Source organism: Arabidopsis thaliana, chromosome 2 (assembly GCF_000001735.4).
Source record: "Arabidopsis thaliana chromosome 2, partial sequence".
NCBI classification, from domain to species: domain Eukaryota; kingdom Viridiplantae; phylum Streptophyta; class Magnoliopsida; order Brassicales; family Brassicaceae; genus Arabidopsis; species Arabidopsis thaliana.
Window position 1 is genome coordinate 6,490,955 of NC_003071.7, and position 12,087 is coordinate 6,503,041.

Consider the following 12,087-nt stretch of genomic DNA (forward strand, 5'->3'; position numbering starts at 1 on the left):
ATATATCATCTTGGATTTATAAGAGAGGGTTAGGGTTTAGATTTTATGATTATATGAGATTAAATATTGTTTTGAGATTATAAAGGGTTTAAATTTTATAGTTAAACTAGTTTTAATGTAGGTTTAAATTTATAAACAGGTTTAAATGTTACAATTAAACGAGATTGAATCTCGGTTTGAGTTTAGAAAGAACGGTTAAAGCTTAGATTTTACAATGAAATGAGTTTAGATACCAGTTTGGGTTTACAATGGAAAATTAGAGATTATATTTTGTGACTAAACGAGATTATATACCGGTTTGAGTTTATAGAAGAATGGTTAAGATTTAAATTTTATAATTAAGTGAATGTTTATTTCTTATTAGGTGTCAATATCCTGATTGGCTGATGAAAGAAAAAGAGTGAGTAAAAGGATTCACTCCTAGGGGTGAACCTAAGAATTATTCTTCTTGAAGTGATTTAAAAAAAAAAATTGATATTCAAAAAATTAAAGCAAGTGTTATAAAGAAGATTTGGTCCTTACAAAGCTAATTGACTTTCTAGTGCTGAACAACAATAGATTTTTGCCAAACACATACAAAATGGTTAGCTATTTATTTCAGATAAAGCTATAGGTGTGCGTATGCAAATGACAATTATACGAAAACAATATTTGAGATACCTCAAGAGTAAATATTTACAAACACATATACCAATTTATGACCTATATCCAATTATTTTATGTACCTATATATTTTTTCTTATTTGCGACTCTAAGAAGTAGGAAGCAACGGCAAATCAACCTCATCACACCACTCTACACATCTAGTCTCATAAAACAAAGTGTTCAACTTGTTTGGCCAATAAGTTAGCCAAATTTTGCCACCCAGTCTCCACTTCAACACACTTCCTTCCATCTCTCTCCCAACTCTCCACCCAACTTCATCTCCATACTCATCCCTTCCAAACACCATCCCCCCACTCTTCGTAAACACATTCTTTAAACCCTCTTGGTTTGGCTTCGGCTTAACGGTTGTCACTTCTTGACCGCTCTCTCTATCGTACAACACCGCATCAAAAACGGCAGCGTTTCCTTCGCTTTCCTGCTCTATTCTCCAATCTTTAACCTTCCTCTTTGTTGCCATTCTTGCTCTTGCCTTGACTCTCGGAGCCACTTTACCTTTTCCGAAATTTCCCTTTAGCACTCTAGTCACCTCGATATCTCTCTCCTCGTTCTTCGTTGACCTTCCTAGACTTAGCCCCGATACGTGGCTGGACCCGAGTTCTGGCCCGAGCCAGACCCGTACCCGTGATGGGAAGTACCTCTCCTCGGAGTAACAATCCGCTATCTGATTCTCCACGCCAACTCCTCCTTTGTGAAACCCTAGCTTCGAGACGTGGATGCGTATGTTGTCTACACGTGCGTTTACTTTTATGTAGTTCTCATAGAACTTAACGGAGTATTCAAACTGTACTAGTATTTCAGCTTGTTGATGCGACAAAGCGTAACGTAGGACAGCTTCTTTAGGCTCTACGAATGGAAACTTGACGATCTTGTTGTGAACCTCGTTAGAGCTATTATTTGTGACGTTCATTGACAAGATTGGGAAATAACCTTTCAAGATCCAAAGACCATGAGCTTCTGTGGCATACGAAAACCCCAACGAATGACGTGGCATGAGGCTGCTACTGAACTGTTTCAAACCAAGATTCCCAAGTCCTATCTCTTTAGAGATCATCCATTTGGATAAGGCATACGAAGCAGCTCGTACAATACAAAGCTCGGCGTCTACACCGAGAGAGACGAGAAACGTCCGTAAGACAGGTGCATGTTGACATGTAAGCGCGTTCACGTGTGGACCTAGTAAGTGTTGGAAGAAGAAAGAGCCTACTTCGCTTGGCGCGTCAAACACACACAACCAGAAGAGGCGTGTGAGGAGGATTAGATTAAAGACTGATGAGAAGGATTCAGGTGAGTGAGAGTCCATGACCCAGCTAACTGGACTTGGTTTGATTTCAAGTTGTTCAAACTTTGTGCACGCGCCGTCGTGTGTGGTAGGGGAACGGGTGATTAGTTCTTGAAGAAGCTGGAGAACAAGAGGGAGGAACGGTTTCTCCGACGACAAGGGACATGTGTTGGAGACCCAAATGGTCGACGACTTAAGGAGGTTAAAACCCTCTGCTACAACTGTAAAGGTGAGAGAGTGAGATTCTTGGTCAGAACCCAAAGTCCGTTCGGCTCTAAGTTTGATCGAACGTGTCAAATCGCCAGCGAGCTGAAACACTGCGTGTGAATCAGACTCGCTGAACTCAGGATCTTCTGGAAGCTCACATATCCATGACCATGGGTCCATTTTCTTGGACTTGGTTTATTTTTCTAAGGAAAATGTGTGTTTTAGTAGAAGGAAAAAGAGGAAGATAAAATTCTTTTTGGCGAGGAATGGAGGTGGAGAATTTTATATAGAGATCGTGTGGTGGAGAAGTAGCCATGAAGGAGATTAAACTAATCAAAGATCCTTCAACCAAGGGATCATCGATTATATGAGGATCGTATCATACTGAAAAATATGTGGCTTTACAATATCTTCATTAATGATTCAGTTTTGTTTTCTTATTTGGATATTTGGTTTATAAAGAACCACGACCACTCTTTTTTGCATGGAGGAGGTCTCAAGGAAGGGACGTGGAGTTTTAACGTTTTCTCGTTTGTGGTATAAGCTACGTGTTGCATGGATTGGAATGCGAATACGTACATTCATTTTTCGATCACATAAAAGAGTTAATATAAATAAAGTATAGAACAAACATATTTGATTGAAAACGACATAATCACATAATTATAAATAAACAATTGATAATATATTTTTCAATTATTTAATTACTTCTATTTGGCCAATTGAAATAATGCAAATGTTTTAGGTTTATTAATTAGGAAATCCGATGAATAGTCTATTGGCCGATTACATTCATTTTAAAGAGATTAGAGCATCTACAATGCACAAATTTAAGTGGATGTCTTTAGTTGTGATTAAAATAAAAGAACAAAAGAAGAAACAATGACATATTGCCACATAAGCAAAGATGTCTCTAAAAACATGTCTTTAATGTCTCCCAAAGACACAATTTCCTTCCCTGCACTAACTTAAAGACATTTACTTATTATTTTATTCATTTAAAATCTAAAGACACTTATATTATTTGTGCAATGGAGATGGCCTTAGTCGGACACTAAAATATCGGATCACTCTTTATATAAAAGCATAGACTCAAATTTGTTGGGTTTTATTTATATTGAAAATTTCTCAGTGTAGTTGCAACTTTTATTGATTTTTCAATTTTTATTGTTTGCTGCTAATTCAAAAGTAAAATCTGAAATTTTAAAACACAGATAAGAGACAATGAAATAACCAAACTACACATTCAAAATTATATCAACATGTTTGTAACTTCTATCAAACTTTTTTTTTAATTTTTGTTTGGGCTCTCTATATACTATCTGACTTATGGTTTAGTTATCCTTAATTAATGAGCGTTTGTAATTAGAAATTGTTTTATGGGAAAAACGATTTAGTTTTCTCATGGGATGGAAGTTGAATCGAGAAAATGCGAGGAAGAAGAAGATATCATATAGGGCCAAAATTGTCAATCCATCAAAATGAAAAATGCTCATTCTTATAAATCCAATCTAAAATTGTCTATTTTTATAGTTTTTAAGCCAAAATATGCCAAACTCTGCAAAAAAATCCCAATCATGTATCAATTGTGGCAAAACCACCAAAAATGTGTCTCTTTGTTAAAAACGTTATTTTTGAATGTACTCACACATGTAGGTATTTTTCTCTCATTCTTTTTGACTATTATACTCTTCCTTAGGTTTTTAATTAATTTTTGGTTTTCTTTCTCACGCCCAAAATTGTCTAATATTCGTCTTCTACACGAACTTCATCTTCGCTCACTCTTGACCTCAAGTTGATCAACTTTACCTACACCTCCTTTGTTTGTTGCTAATTCAAAACTAAAATATGTTATTTCAAAACTCATACAAGAGACAACGAAACAACCAAACTACACATCCAGTTTGTTATTTTCATCAAATTTTTTTTTAGGTTCTTTATATACCATCAATCTTAGGGTTTAATTATCCTGAATTAACGAGTGTTTGTAATTAGAGGATATGGGATAATCGATTTAGTGCGGGTGATTATCTAGTATGCCTAATTCTGCAAAAAAAAAAAACAATCATGGATCAATTATAGGAAAACCACAATAAAGTATTTCTCTTTATTAAAAACGTCATTTCAAAATGTACTCACACATGTAGGTATTTCTCTCTCATTCCTTTTGACTATTTTACCCCATCTCAACTTTTCAATTAACTTTTTGGTTTTCCTTCTCACGCCGAAAATAATTCAATATTCGTCTTCTTCTACACGAGCTTCATCTTCTCTTACTCTTGATCTTAAATTGATCAGATTTATCAACACCTCCTTTGCTTGCTGCTAATTAAAAATTAAGATCTGTTAATTCATACCCCATATAAGAGACAACGAAACAACCAAAATATACATCCAAAATTACATCAACATATTTTTTATTTTCATCAAATCTTTGTTTAATTTTTGCTTGGATTCCTTATATATCATTAGTCTTAGGATTTATTTATTCTTAATTAATGAGCGTTTGTAATTAGAAGAGATTTTATGGGATACGCAATTTAGTTTTTATGGGGATAGAAGTTGGATTGAGGAAAGAAGAAGAAGAAGAAGAAGATATCATACAAGGGAAAAATCGTTAATCTATGAGATGAAAAATGCTCATCCTTATAAGCCTAATCCGAAAATGTTTTTATATATATATATATATATATATAATTTTTGGGACAAAATATGCCTAATTCTGCAAAAGCTTCAATCATAGATCAATTATAGAAAAACCACAATAAAGTGTGTCCCTTTTTTAAAAGCGTCACTTTTAAATGTACTTACACATTTAAGTATTACTCTTTCAATCCTTGTTAACTATTTTACACTTCCTCAATTTTTCAATTAATTTTTGGTTTTCCTTCTCAAACCGAAAATGATCCAATATTCTTCTTCTTTTACACGAACTTCATATTTTCTCCCTCTTGACCTCTAATGATCACCTTTACGGACATCTCCTCAGCTTGCTGCTAATTCAAAGCCATGATCTGCTATTTCAAAACCCAGACAAGAGACAATAAAAGAACCAAACAATACATTCAAAATTACATAACCATATTCAGTGGCGGATCTAGAGAAAAAAATTATATAGGGCACCAGTCATATTTAACTAACCAAAGTTTCCTTAATTAATAAAAATATGTAGGAAAAGAATAATAAAATGAAAAAGAATGGCAGCTAGATGGAATTGAACCCAATTTCCACAACATTACATGGGGCACCTCTACCTAATTAGCTAATAGATATTGATAATTACAGGTCATAAAGTAAATAGTTATAAAATGAATATGGGGCACGTCTACCCCTTTGAACGTATATCCGCCCCTGACTATATTGTTATTTTTATCAAATCTTTGGCTGGGAATGGAGAGACAGAGGAAAAACATTCCGTACACTTAAAAGGGAAAATTACCTTTATATTACAATTCACCATTTTCCTTAAATTACAAAACATGTTTTAAAAAAAAAAAAAAAAATACTGAGCCACTTGTGATTCAAATACATGAACAAAAAACAGTTGCTGCTAAGTACAATAAAATTTCAACAATTATTATCACCAAGTGAATTACTATTCCTAACTCATGAACCAAGATAACATGTTCAACAAAGCAGCATCTAAACCGCGAATGACGTGGACCGAAGTTATTCCACCGGTTCAAGCAAAAGAGTTCGGCCAACTCAATAACTATTCCCAAATCATGAACCAAGATAGCATGTACAACAAAGCAGCAACCAAACCGCAATTGACGTGGACCTAAGAAATTTAACTGGTTCAATCAGATCTGATTCAAGCCAAAGAGTTCAGCCAAGTGAATGGATATTCCCAAATCATGAACCAAGATAGCTTTTACAACAAAGCAGGAAGCAACCCGCGATTGACATGGAACGAAGTAATTCAATCGGTTCAATCAGATCTGGTTCAAGCCAATGTGTTCAGCCAACTCAATGACTATTCCCAAATCATGAACGAAGATAACATGTTCAACAAAGCAGCAAAGAAACCGCGGATGACATGGAGTATTTCTTCTGTATTTTTTTAATTTAATTATTTTTATTAAAATGATAGGCCTAATAATTTAATCTGTTGATACTATTTGTTTCTAAATTATTTTAATCACTTGAAAGGGTTAGAAAATACTTGAATTGAGAAATAGTATAGGTTAGAAAATAATTTAATCTGTTGATACTTTTTAATAGGTTTCAATCTTTATTTAAGCAAAAATAGTATCAATCTTTACTTGTTGATCGTTATTATCTTTCGATATATTTGAATTGAGAAATATAGCATTAACTTAATTACATTTATGTTAATATTTTCTAAACAAATTACATTACATTTAATTAAAGTTCTAGCTTTTTATAGTTTTAAATAAATATAAAATTTAAAAATCATTTGTATAAGTTCCCAATATATGATCTTTAATCCTATTATACATATAAAATATTATTATTTAAAATTAACGTTTTTTTAAAATATATATATTTTACCTATACTATGTCATCCGCTTTCACCATTCAACATATATATAAAGCGTTCTAACCGTTTGATCTATATTTGTTCCGCTAGATCTGCTTGATCCGTATTTTTCTTCTTGATACGCTTTAACCGCTTGATCCGCTCCGTCCAATACGCTTTCTCTATTCGGAGCCTTTATTTAATTTTTACTTGGGTTCATAATATACCATTAGTCTTAAGGTTTAGTTATCTTGAATTAATGAGCATTTATAGAAGAGATTATATGGGATAAGCAATTTATTTTTTTTTGGGGATGAAAGTTGAATTGAGAAAACGCGAAGAAGAAGATATCAAAAGGGGCAAAATCGTCAATTCATCAGAAGAAAAATGTACGTCCTTAGACTATTTACAATGAGACTGTTTAAAAAAATATTCAACTGCTTAATAAATTTAGTGAAGGTGTTGAATAATATGAAAAGTATATGTGGATTAAATTGTGTTGAATAAAAAACAAATGGGACCCATGCTACCACATGGTGAACCGTAACTGGAAGAAGTGATGAGCGAAGATGTGTGTTTTTGGGTGGTGATAGGTGTTATTTTCTTATTGGTTACTCAGATTTTCGTAATTTTTTATACTATCCCAATTATTTACATTCAATTATTTTATAATAATAATTTTTGTTATTTAAAGATTTTTATACTAAAGTTCATCATTTTTTTAGGATCTAGTCTTAGATACTAGTTTTGTTGTATTTGGACACAAAAAAAAAACTTCATTTTACATTATAATTTTTATATTATCTTCAAATAAATCCTTTTAGCAATGTTTTTCTTTTTTGTCAAATAAATCTCAATAATAATTTTGTTAAATTAATAAATAATATTAATTATCATATAATAGTAAAGATTAGAAAACGACAAAAAGAGTATGAAGTAAAATTAGTAGGGTAAGGTGTTGAATTTTATTAAACAAAACTATTGTAAAGGTTAAAATTAAAATGAATGTTGAATGATTAGGTGAAAAAGAGATAAGCTGATTTTTAATGTTAAAAAGAGAAAAACAAGTGTTGAATTTTTGAACAATTGTACATAGCCTTATAACAAAATCGTCAATTCATGAGATGAAAAATGCCCATCCTTATAAGCCCAATCCAAAAATGCTTTTTTATAATTTTTGGACCAAAATATGCCCAATAATATAAAAACTCCAATTATTAATCAATTATGGGAAAACAATAATAAAGTATATCTCCTTGTTAAAGCATCATTTTTAAATGTATTCACACATTTAGGTATTTGTTTCTCATTCCTATATATTTTTTGACTTTCCTTCTCACGTTTAAAATTGTCCAACATTCGTCTTCTTCTACATGAGCTTCATCTTCTCTCACTCTTGACCTCAAATTGATCTGCTTTACCTACACCTCCTCTGCTTGCTACTAATTCAAAATCAAGATCTGCTATTTCAAAACTCATACAAGAGACAACAAAACTACACATCCAAAATTTCATCAACATGTTTGCTATTTTCATCAAATTTTTGCTTCATTTTTGCTTTGGTTCCTTATTTACCATAATTATTAGGGTTTAGCTATTCTAAATTAACGAGCGTTTGTAATTAGAAGAGATTTTATTTAATAAGCAATTTAGTTTTCTTTTGAGGATGAAAGTTGAATTGGGAAAAGCAAGGAGGAAGAAGATATTATACATGGACAAAATCGTCAATCCATCAGATGAAAAATACCCATCATTAGAGCCCAATCCTATCCTTTTTATAGTTTTTAGGCCCAAATCTGCTCATTACTGCAAAAGCCCTAACTATTGATCAATTATGATAAAAAACCGCAATAAATTGTGTCCCCTTATTCAATTTATTAAAAGCATCGTTTTTAATTATACTCACATATTTAAGTATTTCTCTCTCATTACTTTTGACTATTTCACCATTCGTCAGTTTTTCTTATTATTAATTTTGAGTTTTTCTTCTCACGCCTCAAATGGTCTAATATTCGTCTTCTTCTACACGAGTTTCATCTTCGCTCCATTTTGACCTCAAATTGATACCGACAACTCCTTCGCTTGCTTGTAATTCAAAACCAAGATCTGCTATTACAAAAATCATACAAGAGACAACAAAACAACCAAACTACACATCTAGAATGACATCAACTTGTTTGTTATTTTTATCGAGTCTTTGTTTAATATTTTTTTGGATTCCTTATACACCATCAGTATTAGGGTTTAGTTATCATAACTTTTTTTAAATCTTTTTTTATCACAATTTTTCATTAAAATTTTGATTGTTTGTTAATTTTTTTTGTTCGTGTTTTTCATCGTAATTTTTCGTTAAAATTACCGGTTATTTTTCCGTTTGTGTTTTCTTATTGGCAACTTTTTGTAAAAATATTGACGGTTATTTTCCTCGGTTGTATCTCTTCACTGTAACTTTTCGTTATAATAATGACGATTATTTTTTTTGGTTGAGTCTTTTCATCGTAACTTTTCGTTAAATATTAATAGTTACTTTTTTTTGTGTCTTTTTATCGTACTTTCTGTTAATATTTTGACGATTATTTGTTCCGGTTGTGTTTTTTAGCGCAACTTTCCATTAAAATACTGATGGTTACTTTTTATCGTAACTCTACATTAACATTGGCGGTTACTTTCCTCGGTTATGTCTTTTTCTCGTAAATTTTCTTAAAAATATTTATGGTTATTTTTTCCGGTTAGTTATATATACTTTTAAATAACTACTAAAATTATTATATGCATCATTTTGAGTTTGATTTATTTTTAAAAATTATTATATAAATAAATTTATAATATTTTTCCCCGCGATATGAGTCCTTGTTATGATAATAAACCATTGCTTATCCGTAAATCAGGTGAATGTACATATATATATACTCTAAAGTTTATATATTATTAAGTGCCATAGATGAATATACATATATACGTCTTCTAAAATTTGAATATAGTTGAGTATTACTAGACAATTTGTCAATTTGTAACTATATTTTCATGTTATCTTTTTGGGATTATAGATAGGACGGTTCATAAATGTACTTTTTCTTTACAGTATACATAATCAAACAAACATATCAAAAAACTGAGCTAACAAAAAAATGTGTGTATCAAAATTATCAAGAAAGATAAATTAAACTACTATTAAAGATTCTCACGAAAAGGTGATGATTATTTGATATATACACACGGCCTTCATTGAGGACAGCAATATGAAGCAATGATATGTGACTTCCAATATTTTTACAGCAAAAATATTACTTTAAAAGATGGTTAAAGAAACGCAGAAATTTTATGATTGTTATAAATCCTCAATTTTTATTGATTTTGTATTTTAATCGCTAACTTTTGTTAATGGAGCCAAATTACTTTTAAATGGCTAGACAAAATAGTTATTTTTTTTGTCAAGACGACACGACTAATTTGACCAAGTTAAAAAAAAGTTAGCAATTAGATTGAGAAATCAACAAAATTTATGAACAACATGAAATACTTGTACTTTTTTTTTTGGTCAAACGGCTTGTTTTCATTCATCCAATAAAAACAAGGTTACAAGTAGTTAAGGATACAAAGATAACAAGGCTTAAAGCGAAATAGCAACAACAGACAAAGGTTGAAGCAAATGCTACATAAAGAAAGAAAAGATAGTTCGACAAAGGATCCATGAGAGTTTGGAAGCCAAAGCTATAAAGCGAATTGGTGCAAGTGGTAACACGGTTTGTCGAAAAGTCATCTACATACGGAACGTTAGACGAAACAATGGCCACGGTCAAAAGACTAAGTGACGTTGAAAACGATTCCATAGTCGAGGTTCTCGCCGGCACGAGAGCGAGCTGGGTTTGCTCATCGACAAGGAGAGAGGTTAAAGTGTTGTTGGGCGGGTTTGAAGGTAAGGAGTTAAGGAAGCTTTGGTAAGCACCGCTCCATGGAGCAGGACTCATAATTCCATAGTTCCTCAAACCTTTGATTTCATGAATATCAACCTTAAAATCGTTGGGTAACACATGCTCAGATTCAGTATTCAGCGGAAATGGAGAAAAATGATTGAAGAAATTTCGGTAATCATCTCCACGTAGAGAGAAAATCATAATGCCTCTATGATCCAAAATGGAGAATACTTGTACTAAGCATAAGCATTTGTTTATTCTCTACTTGCATTTTTTAAATGACCTCTAAAAAAAGCACCAACGATTGACATTGAGTTTGGCTTTTGGTTGTCTCTTCCCTTTTCACAACCTCTTACAAAACTGACAAAAAAACATATAGTGGAGCTAGCACAAACTTTAGGCTTCTCTACTTGCTTCTTTTTAAATGATCCTCTAATATGTTACCAACGATTGATCTTGATAAAAGCGACGATTGTTCCCTGAATAACAAAACCAAAAGTAAAGATTGGCAGTTATTTATATATACAAACACAGAACACATAATGATGATACACGAAGAACCATTTTTCACTAAATTTGAATCAAAGTATACCAAACAACATTAGGAAACCAAACACGGTTAAGATATAAAGTAAGAAAACAGCAGACCTGGTCAATTGCACAAGGAATCAAGCAACGAAGCTTGTCCATTCCAGAGAACAAATTAAATGTGAAAATGAGCTAGGAAAAGATGGAGCTTCCTGCAAATATATGGAATCCAATTTAGAATTCAGGTACCTGCTCCGCATGGAGAATGATTTTTCCAATATGATCTTCACTGGAAAAGCCAAATATTGCCTTAGCCTAGCAAGATAAAAGATATAAAAATGAAAACACATGCATTAGCGACATTGTGCAATTGAAGGAGATATATATAGAGAGAGCAAAGTCACCTTATTATATCGAATATTGTTTGAAACCTCGCTCATATTTTCTTATAGAAACCACTACACACAAAGTTAACGTTGGTTGTATATCTTCCCTCTTCAAAACTTTTTACATAAATAATACACTCAAAATTTTATAAATTATGTGGAACTTGATGAAATATGATGTTTAGCGAAGAGTATATTTTACTATTTTCTAGAAAATTATATTATTTACTAAGAGATTATATATTAATTATGTTGTTGTTAAGTAATAATAGAATATTTACGTTTTACTGGTCTTAATGCCATTTATGAATTTGAATGTAAGCTAATATGATCATAATTATCGGTTACATTGTAAAGAATTCATTGTTATAATGACATGCAATTTAATGTGGTTTTTTTTGGCTAAAAAGTTCTTATTGGTCTTGATTCTGGTCAAACAATATGAACTTTGTAAATGTACCAATTTTCTTTTAGAGATAGTTATGTATACTTATATTTAGAACCAATAAATTAAAGAAATTTTTTTGATATGTAGATAACACATGTCGAATCAATAGAGCGCCACTTGTCAGTTTTTTTAGAGCATAAGTTTGAGGAAATCTTATTTTATTATATAATAAAATA

The 12,087-nt window shown here is 31.7% G+C and overlaps 2 protein-coding genes and 1 long non-coding RNA gene across 3 annotated transcripts; all 3 read right to left on the reverse strand.

Annotated features, from left to right (window-relative positions):
- Positions 1-470: 470 nt before the first annotated feature.
- Positions 471-2,558, reverse strand: AT2G15020 (uncharacterized protein). The gene has a single exon (NM_127064.4). The coding sequence runs from the start codon at positions 2,330-2,332 to the stop codon at positions 752-754; it is 1,581 nt and encodes a 526-aa protein (NP_179106.1). The 5' UTR covers positions 2,333-2,558; the 3' UTR covers positions 471-751.
- A 7,613-nt stretch (positions 2,559-10,171) lies between these two features.
- AT2G15025 (Beta-galactosidase related protein) lies at positions 10,172-10,750 on the reverse strand (the record flags this gene model as incomplete). Its single annotated transcript, NM_001124847.1, has 1 exon — positions 10,172-10,750. One exon carries the CDS (start codon positions 10,748-10,750, stop codon positions 10,193-10,195), a length of 558 nt encoding a protein of 185 aa, NP_001118319.1. The 3' UTR covers positions 10,172-10,192.
- A 458-nt stretch (positions 10,751-11,208) lies between these two features.
- AT2G06315 lies at positions 11,209-11,482 on the reverse strand. Its single transcript, NR_140134.1, has 2 exons — positions 11,327-11,482; positions 11,209-11,287 (listed from the first exon to the last, which is right to left on the reverse strand). It is a non-coding gene; the product is annotated as an other RNA (long non-coding RNA).
- Positions 11,483-12,087: the final 605 nt, after the last annotated feature.